The 14,055-nt window shown below is 41.5% G+C and overlaps 1 protein-coding gene across 1 annotated transcript; it reads right to left on the bottom strand.

Moving 5' to 3' along the window:
- Window positions 1-5,135: 5,135 nt before the first annotated feature.
- On the bottom strand, window positions 5,136-12,096 carry LOC309382309 (uncharacterized protein). Its single transcript, XM_081971818.1, has 2 exons — window positions 11,976-12,096; window positions 5,136-6,827 (listed from the first exon to the last, which is right to left on the bottom strand). The coding sequence occupies exon 2, from the start codon at window positions 6,783-6,785 to the stop codon at window positions 5,673-5,675; it is 1,113 nt and encodes a 370-aa protein (XP_081827944.1). The 5' UTR covers window positions 6,786-6,827; window positions 11,976-12,096; the 3' UTR covers window positions 5,136-5,672.
- Window positions 12,097-14,055: the final 1,959 nt, after the last annotated feature.

The following is a 14,055-nucleotide window of genomic DNA, read 5'->3' as shown; positions in this document are numbered from 1 at the left end:
TGTCTAGTGGGAGGGAAATTTTGTCCAAAATGTCTGTATTTTATGTATTATAGAAGTAGCTACACAGAGAGAGAGAGGGGGGGGGAGAGAGAGGCCCCATTCAGAACTAGATTGAAACTATCTCCTTGACTTAACTCCACAAAGCTTTTCCTAGGTTGATTTTTGCCCTTGCACAAAAGCCTAAGGAGTGATATCTCCCTTTTAATCCCATGGGGGAGGGTCAATTCCCCTCAGGCAATTCCCCCACTTGAAGAGTAGCAGAAAGGATCTTCAAAACTCAAACCCTGACTGTGACTCAAAAAAAAATGATGCTGCCCAGTTGCCCAGTAAAGCAGGACATGTTGCACTGGTGGTCTCTGATAGGAGTCCCTGGGCTCATTGTGTGTAATTTTAAAAAAATACTAAATAGCTTGTATTGCACACTCACTAAAATAAGAGTTAGGGCAGGTTCTAGAATCATCCCTTTGAAATGGGCAGCCTATAACTTAAAGGAAAAGCATGGCTGTGAAGAATTTTGGTACTTCTGCTTGCTTGTAACCTGTCTGGAAGCTCACAGAAAGTGATATCAAACATCTGAAAATAATTGGCATGGTAAATTGGATATTGTAAATTTCTTTCCAGCAATTGTGCCCTGGTTGCTAGACCTTCATGGTTGAAAGCTCTCTGGGAGCCACTGAAGGGATCCTTCTGCTGTCTCTTTCAATGCCTTTCCATCAGAAAAATTAAGTTTCTCTGATATGACCAATTTTTATCTTTTGTCAAGAACATGTGCGTTCCACTCACATGTTTTGAAAAAAAAAGGAGGGATTGTAGGAAGTTATCACCCAGCCCTCTCCCAGAAAAATGAAATATCCTAGGAAATATTGAAAAGGCAGAATATTATATTTTCCTGGATGTGAAAAAGGGAGAAACACATTTTAAATACAAAGTAAATTCCTGCAGCTTCCTGCCCATCCCCACTTTGTCAATGGGCCATTAAGAAGGCCAAGATAGTCCCTTTACATAATAAAGAGTTCTCCCCTTCAGCTCCAGGGGGATGGGAATGAAGGCATGATAATATAAACCTTTACTCAACTGACCACATGGCATCTGAGAACTCTGAGAATTCAACCAAAACTGGACTCAGCCTAGAGAGTTGCCCCTGCATGGGCCCATGTGAGTCTGACAACCAATCAGAATACATTTCTTACACAGGAACAGGAAACAGAGGTGGGACTGAACAGGTTATAAAAAGCCTAGCAAGCCCCTCCATCGCCCCTTCTCTTCTTCTCCACCAACATTGAAGCATGTGATCACCTTTTCTGTTGAGGGCTCAAGCCATGCGGTCCTGTCCACCATTAAAACCATCTTTCCAAGCAGCCTCCATGTCTCCAGTGTCTTTTTCCCCACTTGGAGCCGAACCCAGAAGGACATTTCTTTCATCAGTAGAACATAAAGTGGTGTAATTTCTCATGGGGAATTTGTACACTTTCCCCTTCCGTACCATTGTTGGAAGAAATGTCCTTCTGGGTTCGGCTCCAAGTGGGGAAAAAGTCACTGGAGACATGGAGGCTGCTTGGAAAGATGGTTTTAATGGTGGACAAGACCGCATGGCTTGAGTCCTGAACAGAAAAGGTGATCACATACTTCAATGTTGGTGGAGGAGAAGAGAAGAGAAGAGCAGAGAAGAAGGGCTTGCAGGGCTTTTTATAATCTGTTCGGCCCCACCTATCTGTTTCCTCTTCCTGTGTAAGAAATGCAAGGGCAACCCTCTAGGCTGAGTTTTGAATCCAGGTTTGGTTGAGTTCTCAGATGCCATGTGGTCAGTTGAGTAAAAGGCAATATTATCCTGCCTTAATCCTGTGGGAAGGGAACTTCACCAAGACAGTGTTGTATTAGGAAGACTATACAGCCCATAGCCAAACTAGAAGTCACTAGAATAACAAAGCCAGCATACATTCTAAAAGAAACATCCTGAGAATAATTACCAGGATATCAGGACAATTAGAAATAGCTGCAGAGTACAAATAAGACAAAAGACCTAGGAAGTGCAGGAAGAAGCTACCTTTAAGAGAAGGAAAAGGTCAGAGTGACAACAAAGACTGGTTAGCTCGGGGGCGAAGATGGAAAAATAGGAAATACAGTAGAAGACACTAGGGCTCATCCCTGTCCCATGGGAAGCACTTTAGGGCAGAGGAATAACAAAACTCAGGACAGGATTCGAACCATTAGCAAAGGCACACACAAAAAGGGATAAAACAATAATACAAAGAAAACAAAAGGACTTCAAAGAGGAAAATGGTATAAAAAATGTACACTTTCTGTATGTCGGGGTCAGCTCACCCAGGAACGCTGATCCACATCACTGTTGGTCTTGCTTTCCTGAAATAATAAAGTCAACTTGCTTTCAAACGCAGCGTGCTTCGATCCTAAATTCATTCTCCCAGCCGGGAAATCCGAACCCGCAGAGGAAACCTTTTTCCATTTAACAATCCTAATACAACACTGTCTTGGTGAAGTTCCCTTCCCACAATCCCATCACTCTGGAGCTGAAGATTTTATTATGAACTCTTTATTATGTAAAGTGGACTAGCTTGGCCTTCTTAATGGCCCATTGACAAAGTGGGGATGGGCAGGAAGCTGCAGGAATTTACTTTGTGTTTAAAATGTGTTTCTCCCTTTTTCACATCCAGGAAAATATAATATTCTGCCTTTTCATTTTTCTGGGAGAGGGCTGGGTGATAACTTCCTACACCATAACCCACACAAAAAAGAATAGAAATGGCCTTGATAACATAGGAACTGCTTACATAATCAGTACTGTTAAAATCTTGACTTTTTATACACAAGGACAATGGTTTGAGCCCTACTCACAAAATGGAAAGATGAGAGGCCTTTTTGTGAATAGACATGTTGCATGGCTCATTTCAGTTTGCTAATCTGAGGTATTCTTATGCAATGACAGACACACCCACACACTTGTTTTTTTATTTATTTATTTATTTATTTATTTACTAAGCGCTTATAGACCGCCACCTCTCCCGAAAGGGACTCGGGGCGGTGTTTTGAGAAACTTATTTGTACAGAATTCTGCTTCCTGTTCTGTATTTTCAGTTTTGGTACAAGTAGTAGTTATGACTTCAAATGGAGTTTTGGAAATGTAAAAAAAATAAAAATAAAGAATTCACACAGTTCTTTCTGTGTAAATTGCATATGTCAAGTCACATCATAAAGCCCTTTATTATCACTGTAGGTCCATTTCAGACAAGCATTTGAACATAACTTAAATCTTTCTGGCAGCCATTCTGTGTTATGAAGCATTTGTGGCTCACGTTGTGAATTAGGGTGTCACTCTGTTTTCAGCAAACCATAATCTGAAATGCTTTGCCGTGCTGTGGAAATGAAATCACCAGAGCCACTGCAAAGAAATGGCTTGTATTGGTGAACAAATATCACACAAGTTCAACTTGAAGTTCTTCCTTCACATATTACTGTTTAGGTGCAAATAAAAACTTATTAAAAAGGGAAAAGCATTGGCAATGAACAACACCCATCTATGGATAAAATGGAGATTCAGTCTGTAAGTAGGATTGCCACAAAGAATAGTAGCAGAAAATGACAGCCATTTCTAATCAAACAATACAGACAGTATCTATCTGACCTTGCATTCATGAATATTTGCTGTTCAGTATTGTGCATGGGCAGATTTAAGAGTATGAAATGGAAGCCTTAGGAGAAGAACCTATCCTTTAGAAAAATATTGCAGACCAATATTTGCATTACCAAACACATATACATTAAGTACAGGTTTCGTGATTCAGTGTATTCTTGTTTCTATTTTGCAGAAATTGCCTCTTTCTTGTATCAAAAGCCTAATGCTTTTAATAGAAGAGTCCAACTCTCCCTCAGAAAGACTGAGACCCTACACAAAGACTGAGACCCTACACTTAGAGACACAATGCTGATCTCTTGTTATGAGCAGCATGCACATAGTCTCATAGAAACTGCATTATGAAACATACATTTAAGTATATTTTGACCAAAGTCAAAACACTTCCATTGCCATTTTTTTTACGGTTACTTCATGATTGGACCAGTGACAGCCATTATCTGAAATAGCCAGACAGCCCTTATTTTTCAATTTTTACATACCAAAGAATGTGCATGTAAACTTACAGCCCCTGGCTTCTTTTTAATCTGCTTGACTTTAAAACTAAACATTATAGAGAAGATTTCCAGGGTTTTTTGAAAGGGAATAGGGAGCTTTTTGTAATGCAAAGTTGCCACAAGCTGCAAGATTCTCAAAATTTTGACTGCAAATATTATTCAGCGAACACCCCAATCTTTCCCGTTATATAAAATGTAAATAAAAAATATTGAGAATCTCGCAGCTTGTGACAGCTTTGAATTACAAAGAGCTTCCTGTTTCCCTTCAAGGAACCTTGGAAATACAATTCTGTGAAAGGGCTAGGCTAGGAATTCATAATACCTTTGGCAACATTTTTCTCAAAGGATAATCTTTCAGATCTCTTTAGGATGAGACACGACAATGTAAATTAGTGCTTCCATTGAAGTGCTAACATAACTGCCTTGCTCATTCTTTGCCTCAATACCATCATTTTGGATCCGGTGAACACAGTTATTTAAAAGTGATTCTGATTGATTTCAATGAATTCAAAGTTTGTGTAAAGATCCAGCTGTAGAGAAAAGTCTTTACAGGGAAGGAATGCCTGGATGCAGATTATTTCATCCTGTATTTTCTTTTAATTCCTCAGTTTTTCAAAAGGATGTATGCAAGCTGACCCTCATCCTGTCCATGAATAATTTGTTTGTTCCCCCATCCCTTATTAAACATAAAAGGGAAAAGAAAAGTTGTACAGCAACATCCAGGTTTATCTTTTCCTGATCTCTCAAATTCTACTTTAACCTTCCTAAACCAAGAGCCCTCCAGAGGTCTTGGCTGCCAAAATCACTGGAAGAAGTATGAAAATTAAAGTGGATAATTTCAGACGACACAAGGTTAGGAAAGCTGTTCTAGGCCCAAGCTATAGCTACAGGCTATTGAGAGTGGAGAGAGAGAGAGCTAAATCCCTCACCTTGATTAAAGTGGAATATGAATAAAGGAAAAAAGACAGCACTGTTTTGTATATGTTAATTCATTAAAGTGTTTGCAAACAGAATATGCCCTCTTGTATCCATATGGATTTTAAAGGAAAACAAAACAAATAGCAGCTCAGGTGTGTGGGGAGGGCAATTCATTTTACAGAGGATCATCATGTATCAATATTGTGTTTGGTACAATTGTGAGAGGAACACAACTCTCTTTGTACTAATTCTTCAAGAAAGCACAGGAAATTTAAGAAAAAAAGTATTCTCGGTTTCATTTCCACCTACAAAAGAATTTAAAACATGAAATGTTCCCCTATCTTCACAGCAGCTCTGGATATCATGGTACGATTGTTGAACGGGGGCAGCCTCGATTCCTTGCCACCAGTAGCCTTCTCTAGTCTTTGGTGATGCCCATACAGTGCTATTTGAAGGGCTTTAACACTGTAGAACAGTTCTAGAAGATACTTCCTTTAGTTTCATGTCCTTTCCTACAGAGAAAATGTTTCAGTCCAACAGATAACTGCAGAACAAACTTATTTGCAGATCCTTCAGTGTCCTGGTCTGTCTCCCCCACTTCTGCATGTTTACGGGGGTTGAATATCAGGTTTGTCTTTATCTTTGATGTGCTCCATCTGTAATATCTGTGTCGTGGCTCCAGGCAGGCTTCCCACCTGCCTTTCTGAAGCTTCCCTCCAGTGATTCCCACCCTCAACACAGTCTTCCACTGGTTCACTGCTCCAGCCGCTCCCAAGCTCCTCTGTGGCCCAGTCCCCACTTCCCACTACCACTTCTGATTCCCAGTCCCCCGCCATAGTCCAACTGCCCCCTCCTTCCTCCACAGAGCGCTGATAGTAGGTCTCACGGGCATGTTTGCGCTTGGCATGCCGGCGGAGGGTATTCCGTTCTGTAAAGCGCAGTCGACAGATCTGGCATTGATAGGGCTTCTCTCCAGTATGGACCCGCTGGTGACGCAACAGTTCACCGGATTCCCGGAAACCCTTGTGGCAGACGAGGCAGCTGAAGGGCCGCTCACCGGTGTGGATGTGCTTGTGCCGCTGAAGGTGGGAGGAACGCTTGAAGGCCTTGTCACACTCGCAGCATATGTACGGCTTGCTCTCTGAGTGGGTGATGCTGTGGCGCTCCAGGTCAGACTGGTAGAGGAAAGTCCACAGGCAAATGGGGCAGAAATACAGCTGTCGTGGTGGTGGAGCGGAAGCCAACAACTCTGGCTCCGAAGACTGCATTTGTCCAGCCAGGTCCACTTCCTCTTGTGACACAGTGTGGGGCACTCCTTCTGCATCAATCAGCACCAGGGATCCCACGGTGGCATCTCCTCTTCCTGGACCCAGGTGCTTAGAGTTCAGAGCAGACGCTTGTGCGTTCGACCTTCCTTCCCTGTGTCTAGTCAGTGCAGAATGCAGTTTGGGACCCCATAGAGCAATGCTGTAGATCTCAGGTGGCCTATCTTCTGTAGCCACTTGGTGCTGCATGACATCACTGCTGAGTGGGGCCTGCGTACAGTGGTCCCAAGGCGCTAGAGGGCAACTTTCTATCACCTGGTTCTCAAGCCTGTTGCCACCATGGTTTTCCAGTCTCGGCCAACTACTCTCTCCTGGCACCAATACCTGAGCCTCTGCCAGCAGCTCCGCTGGATGCCCATCACCCCTGCTGACATGCCACCTGTGAGATGGCTCCATTGGGCACCAGGAACAAGAGTGCAATCAGCTACAGGGACATCGCTGCAGAAATGGGAGAACAGTAAAAACTATGAGGAAGTACACCCACCCATGAAATGCACACAATCACTTTAACACTGTCATGTGAATACATTCAAAATAATCCATCTAAAACTAAAGTGATAAAAAACACCAAAGCAGCTAAGAGCCCAGTAATACCAAATATAATTAAGGCTCAGTGGGATTTACTTTCATGTAAAACTTGATCAAGACTTTGCCAGATCATGCCTTGTAAACTAATACATTCTTCAGCCTTTTTATGGATTATGATGCTTGCTCCAAAATGAGTTAAAATAAAAACCAACTCTTTTATTATTAATATGTAGAGTTCTTTCAAAACGTCTAGAAAACTGTTGGCATGGCAAAGCATACAAGCATGGATACAACTGCCTGGTATTATGTGTTCAGCTATTTTCTTGTGAATGGAAGTATCTGTGTGTGATTATTTGCCTTATAAGCTGAACTCTAAGCACCTGCAGCACATGGGAACGCAAGGTATTTACATAAACATTTTCTTCGGAAAGGCAAAATGGGGAACCAGGTATCACACATCAGTCGCACAAGAGCAAGGTATGGAAAAAGAGAAGTCTCCTTCTGGTTGGTGATTCAATCGTAAGGAATGTAAATTTAGGAAAGGATATGGACGTTTTAAAAGAGGTCAGGTGTCTGCCAGGTGCTACTGCCAGCAGAGACAAGAGGCATATTCTTAAGATAGTCAAGAATGCAAGTAAGGACTGTGATGTTAATGCTATTATACATCTTGACACAAATGATCTGTCCCAAAAAGATGTACTTTCTGTGAAGAATTATTTCCAGAGCTTGGGGTATGAACTTAGTAGTATAGGTTGTAGGCTTATCTTTTCAGAGGTTTTACCAGTATATAAGGAACAAAAAGGGAAGGGACAGCGTGTAGCAGAATTTAATGTGTGGCTAAAGGAGTGGTGTAAAAGGGAAGGCTTTGGTTTTATTAGTCATGATGTCTGCAGCTGGTCCAATGAAAAACTGTACAAAAGAGTTGGTTGCACCCATCCAAGAAAGGGACTGAGTTACTTGGCATTAAATGCACAGGTATTTTCTGGTTAAACATTTAAACTGAACAGCGGGGACAGAGAATTAATTGATACAGAACATTTCTGTCCCCAGCAATCTAAAATTCATAGGGTTATCAATGCATGTAACAGATGTTTGTGCGGGTAAGATTATCACTTCTGTTGTCAAGCAAAACCAAGCATTTAATAGTGAGTGCCATACCATGTGCATGAATCATACAAGTGGAAAGAAAATAGGGGCAGTCAGGGATAACACAGGTTATGTAGACAGTAAACAGGGTCAATCAAAATGGACACATTTGTCTATACACCAATGCACAGAGTATGAGGAATAAACAAGGTGAATTAGAAATTGCAGTAAATGAGGGCAGATACGATATTGTTGCCATTACAGAAACTTGGTGGGATGAAACTCACAAATGGAACATACAGCTAGAAGGATTCAAATTATTTAAAAGAAATAGACCAAATAAAAGAGCAGGTGGAGTTGCACTATATATAAGAAATAACTACATCTCTACAGAAATAGAGCACAACAATGATGAGAACTATCTTGAATGCATTTGGGTCAATATTAAAGGTTGGGGGGGAAACGACATTGCCATAGGTCTATACTACAGGCCACCCAACCAAGCAGAGGAAGTAGATGAACTTTTTGCTAGTCAGCTAACTAAGGTATGTAGGAAGCACACCACAATAGTAATGGGAGATTTTAACTACCCTGACATCAACTGGGAAACAAACTCTGCACCAAGTGGAAGATCCAACAGGTTCCTAACAAACCTAGCAGACAACTTTGTTTCCCAAAAAGTAGAGAAGGGAACAAGGGGATCAGCCATATTGGACTTAATTCTCACTAACAGAGAGGAAATGATAGAAGGTGTTGAAGCCACAGGAACCCTGGGGGCAAGTGACCATGCAATATTGGAATTCAACATTATGCAAACACAAGTAGTAGAACAAAGTCAAACTAGAGCCTTGGACTTTAGGAGAGCTAATTTCAATAAACTTAGAGAGAGCTTGGGAAGAATTCCATGGATGAAAATCCTCAAGGGGAAAACAACTCAAGAAGCTTGGGAAATTTTGAAAAATGAGATTACAAAAGCCCAGTCTAGCACAATACCAATGAAGAAGAAAAATAACAGCTCCCAAAAGAAACCAGCATGGCTGCATAAAGAACTCTCCGACAAACTGAAAGACAAAAAAGATAAGTATAAAAAGTGGAAAGAGGGGGACATATCTAAGGCAGAATATCAGCAAATAGCCCAAGCCTATAAAGATGAAGTGAGGAAAGCTAAGGCTCACAATGAAGAAAGGCTTGCCACAAAAGTAAAAAATAACAAAAAAAGCTTCTTCCAACATGTTAAAAACAAGAAAAAAGTTAAGGAAACAATTGATCCATTACTGGGAGAAAGTGGCAAGAAGGTGACAAGCAACAGGGAGAAAGCAGAACTATTTAACTCATTTTTTTACATCTGTCTTTACACAAAGGGATAAAACAGTCCAATCTATCAAAAACAGCACCACAAAAAGCAGATTAGGAATACAAGTTGAAATAGGGAAGAAAATGATAAGTGTGCACCTGTCTACCCTAGACGAGTTCAAATCACCAGGACCGGATGGATTACACCCCAGGGTTCTGAAGGAACTGGCAGACGAGATCTCAGAACCACTGAACTATATCTTTCAGAGATCCTGGAGCACCGGGGAACTGCCAGAGGACTGGAAAAGAGCTGATGTGGTTCCCATCTTCAAAAAAGGGAAAAAAATAGATCCAGGAAACTATAGACCTATCAGCCTGACCTCAATACCAGGGAAGATTCTGGAAAAGATAATCAAGCAATGAATTAGCGAACACCTAGAAGTAAACAAGGTAATAGCCAAAAGCCAACATGGGTTTGTCAAAAACAGATCATGCCAGACTAATCTTATTGCATTCTTTGACAAAGTGACAAAATTAGTGGACCAGAGGAATGTCGTTGAAATAATTTACTTGGACTTCAGTAAGGCATTTGATAAAGTAGACCATAACCTACTACTAGATAAAGTAGAAAAATGTGGGTTAGACAGCATCACCACCAGATGGATTTGTAACTGGCTGACCAACCGCACTCAACATGTAGTCCTCAAAGGAACTGCATCTACATGGAGGGAAGTATGCAGTGGAGTACCCCAAGGCTCTGTTTTAGGCCCAGTACTCTTCAACATCTTCATCAATGATTTGGATGAGGGGATAAATGGGGAATTCATCAAATTTGCAGATGACACCAAGCTGGCAGGAATAGCCAATGCTCCAGAAGATAGGCTTAAGATTCAGAAGGATCTTGACAAACTTGAACATTGGGCACTATCTAATAAAATGAAATTCAATGGTGAAAAAAGTAAGGTTCTACATTTAGGCAACAAAAACGAAATGCACAGGTACAGTATAGGTGGTACCTTGCTCAACAGTAGTAACTGTGAGAGGGATCTTGGAGTCCTAGTGGACAACCATTTAAATATGAGCCAGCAGTGTGCAGCAGCTGCCAAAAAAGCCAACACAGTTCTAGGCTACCTAAACAGAGGGATAGAATCAAGATCACATGAAGTGTTAATACCACTTTATAATGCCTTGGTAAGGCCACACTTGGAATACTGCATTCAGTTTTGGTTGCCATGATGTAGAAAAGATGTGGAGACTCTAGAAAGAGTGCAGAGAAGAGCAACAAAGATGATTAGGGGACTGGAGACTAAAACATATGAAGAACGGTTGCAGGAACTGGGTATGTCTAGTTTAATGAAAAGAAGGACTAGGGGAGACATGATAGCAGTCTTCCAGTATCTCAGGGGATGCCACAAAGAAGATGGAGTCAAACTATTCTCCAAGGCACCTGAGGGTAGAACAAGAAGCAATGGGTGGAAACTAATCAAGGAGAGAAGCAACTTAGAACTGAGGAGAAATTTCCTGACAGTGAGAACAATTAATCAGTGGAACAGCTTGCCTCTAGAAGTTGTGAATGCCCCAACACTGGAAGTCTTTAAGAAGATGTTGGATAGCCATTTGTCTGAAACGGTATAGGGTTTTCTGCCTAGGCAGGGGGTTGGACTAGAAGACCTCCAAGGTCCCTTCCAACTCTGCTATTGTATTATTATTGTATTAACATCTGTGATTTGTTATTATACCCACAATAAAGATTATGCTTATCATACAAACTAATCTGGAGAACAGTAGTTGTTAAAGGTACTAGATTAGAATCTGGGAGACATCCTACTTCAGGCATGAAAGCCAGCTGGGTGACTTTGAGCCAGTCTCTGTCTCCCAACTTTGGGGGACAAAATACTGGCAAACCACTTCAGAAAAATATCTACTAAGAAAAGTGCAATACTTTTTCTTGTATTCACCAAGAGCCAGGGCTGATTTGATGAAGCATAACATTTGTACCATAATTTTGAATTATCATTTTCATAATCAGTTTGTGTAAGAGAATGGTTGATTCTTCTCCCCTTTTGAAGTGTGCTTATGGGTAAAGTGAGGATCTAAGCTGTGTTAAGCACTGTAAGGAAATAGAGCAGAGAGCTACTTCAAGTAAAATGCAAGGAATACAAGCCCCATCATCCAGAGGCAGGAATAGAGGCAATTTTCAAAATATATTTATATAAACCTGACTTACTTTCTTCTTTACACTGCAAAGCTTGTGCACACATTATACTCTACAAAACGTACCACACTTTTGCAAGTAGAATATAGTAGTTTACAGATGCTACAGTGATGTAGACATTAAATTTGTGTCCCAATTCTAATTCCAAGCAGTCTTGATCCGTGGCATCCCATAAAAGAGGGAAATGTCCTAATAAAATTGCATTTTACTTTTTAAAGATAAATCTATTTCTCTCGTATCCCTTATTCTTCCAACAGTGTCGCCAAAAGCAGAGGATTCAGAGCCATGAGACCATTTCTCTTCCATCACAAGATCACTCTTCCCTTCCCCCTTGCGCCCCCAGCTTGCGGATAAGCGGTCAAAGCTTTAAGAGTCCCCCACCCCGCAATTCTGCTTTGGGCTATGTTGGCTGAAAGGAAGGACTCTACCCACCCCAGCCAGAGGACCCGAGGAGCAGCTAATACCTGTTTTGCATTGTGATCTGCGGCAGTGGAGGGTTTCAATGGTCCGGCAGCGGGTGGGGAAGAGATGAGCCTCTGCTGGGAAGCCTCTCAGCCTGGCTGCTGCAGAACAAAAGAGGTTAGCTGGGCATTCGGACCCGGCGGAGAGCACGATTCCTACATTTAAGAGCGGCTTCTGGGTCCTAGTGCTACCTTCTGGTCATGAGAAGGGGACACCAGGAACGGCGAGCAAACTCCTAGTAGTCATGGGTCCCCACGGCGAGGTCTGTTGTCGTCTTGTGCCTTTGAGAGAAAGTGGTTACACCCCTTCATCTGTTCAGTTATGATTTTCCACCTTATCTAGCCCTGCTAGATAAGGTTTGCAGCAATCCAACCAGCACACAAGTAAATATTCATTTAAAGGATTCATTTATATAAGAAGCATATATATGTTTCTTATATACATACATATATAAGAATATGTATGTATGTATATGCATGTATGCATGTGCTAACTTCCTACAATACCATACAGCAGAATCCAGAACCAGAACTCAGAATCCAGAAGTACAGAATCAATTGTTGGAAGAAATGTCCTTCTGGGTTCGGCTCCAAGTGGGGAAAAAGACACTGGAGACATGGAGGCTGCTTGGAAAGATGGTTTTAATGGTGGACAGGACCACATGGCCTGAGTCCTGAACAGAAAAGGTGATCACATGCTTCAATGTTGGTGGAGAAGGGAAGAGAAGGAGAAGAGCAGACAAGAAGAAGGGCTGAAGAAGGGCTTGCAGGGATTTTTATAATCTGTTCTGCCCCACCTCTCTGTTTCCTGTTCCTGTGTAAGAAGTGTATTCTGATTGGTTGTCAGACTCCCATGGGCCCGTGCAAGGGCAACCCTCTAGGCTGTTTTGAATCCAGGTTTGATTGAGTTTAGATGCCATGTGGTCAGTTGAGTAAAGGCTTATTATCCTGCCTTAATCCCATCACAGCTGAAGAGGAGAACTCTTTATTATGTAAAGTGGACTAGCTTGGCCTTCTTAATGGCCCATTGACAAAGTGGGATGGGCTGGAAGCCGCAGGAATTTATTTTGTGTTTAAAATGTGTTTCTCCCTTTTTTCACATCCAGGAAAATATAATATTCTGCCTTATCAATATTTCCTAGGATATTTCATTTTTCTGGGAGAGGGCTAGGTGATAACTTCCTACAATCCCTCCTTTTTTTTTTTTCAAAAAAATGTGAGTGGAACGCACATGTTTTTGACAAAAGATAAAATTGGTCAGATCAGGGAAACTTAATTTTTCTGATGGAAAAGCATTGAAAGAGACAGCAGAAGGATCCCTTCAGTGGCTCCCAGAGAGCTTTCAACCATGAAGGTCTTAGCAACCAGGGCACAATTTCTGGAAAGAAATTTACAATATCCAATTTACCATGCCAATTAATTTCAGATGTTTTATATCACTTTCTGTGAGCTTCCAGGTTACAAGCAAGCAGAAGTCCCAAAAAAACCTTCACAGCCATGGTTCTGCCTTTTAAAGAAGTACAGGCTGCCCATTTCCAAGGGATTTCTTTAACTTGCCCTGGCTCCTATTTTAGTGAGGCCAAATTGAGTTTAGCTAGTGTGCAATACAAGCTATTTAGTATTTTTTTTAAAGTTACACACAATGAGCCCAGGGACTCCTATCAGAGACCACCAGTGCAACATGTCCTGCTTTACTGGGCAACTGGGCAGCATCATTTTTTTTTTGAGTCATAGGGTTTGAGTTTTGAAGATCCTTTCTGCTACTCTTCAAGTGGGGGAATTGCCTGAGGGGAACTGACCCTCCCCCATGGGATTAAAAGGGAGATATCTGCTTTTGGGCAAGGGCAAAATCAACCTAGGAAAAGCTTTGTGGAGTTAAGTCAAGGAGATAGTTTCAATCTAATTCTGAATGGAGCCTCTCTCTCTCCCTCTCTCTTTGTGTGTGTGTGTGTGTGTGTGTGTGTGTGTGTGTGTGTAGCTGCTTCTACAATACAGAAAATACAGACATTTTGGAGAAAATTTCCCTCCCACCAGCCAGAAATCTAAGGTGTTCAGAACTTGCTGTGCTAGCCATTCTCAAATA

Source organism: Natrix helvetica (genome assembly GCF_964273705.1).
Source record: "Natrix helvetica genome assembly, contig: HAP1_SCAFFOLD_152, whole genome shotgun sequence".
Lineage (NCBI taxonomy): Eukaryota > Metazoa > Chordata > Lepidosauria > Squamata > Natricidae > Natrix > Natrix helvetica.
Note: the sequence above shows the minus strand (reverse complement) of the source record. Positions and strands in the feature narration are given on the sequence as shown.

Coding starts and splice junctions, on each gene's coding strand:
- LOC309382309 (XM_081971818.1), bottom strand. CDS start 6,785: ATGGAGCCATCTCACAGGTGGCATGTCAGCAGGGGTGATGGGCATCCA.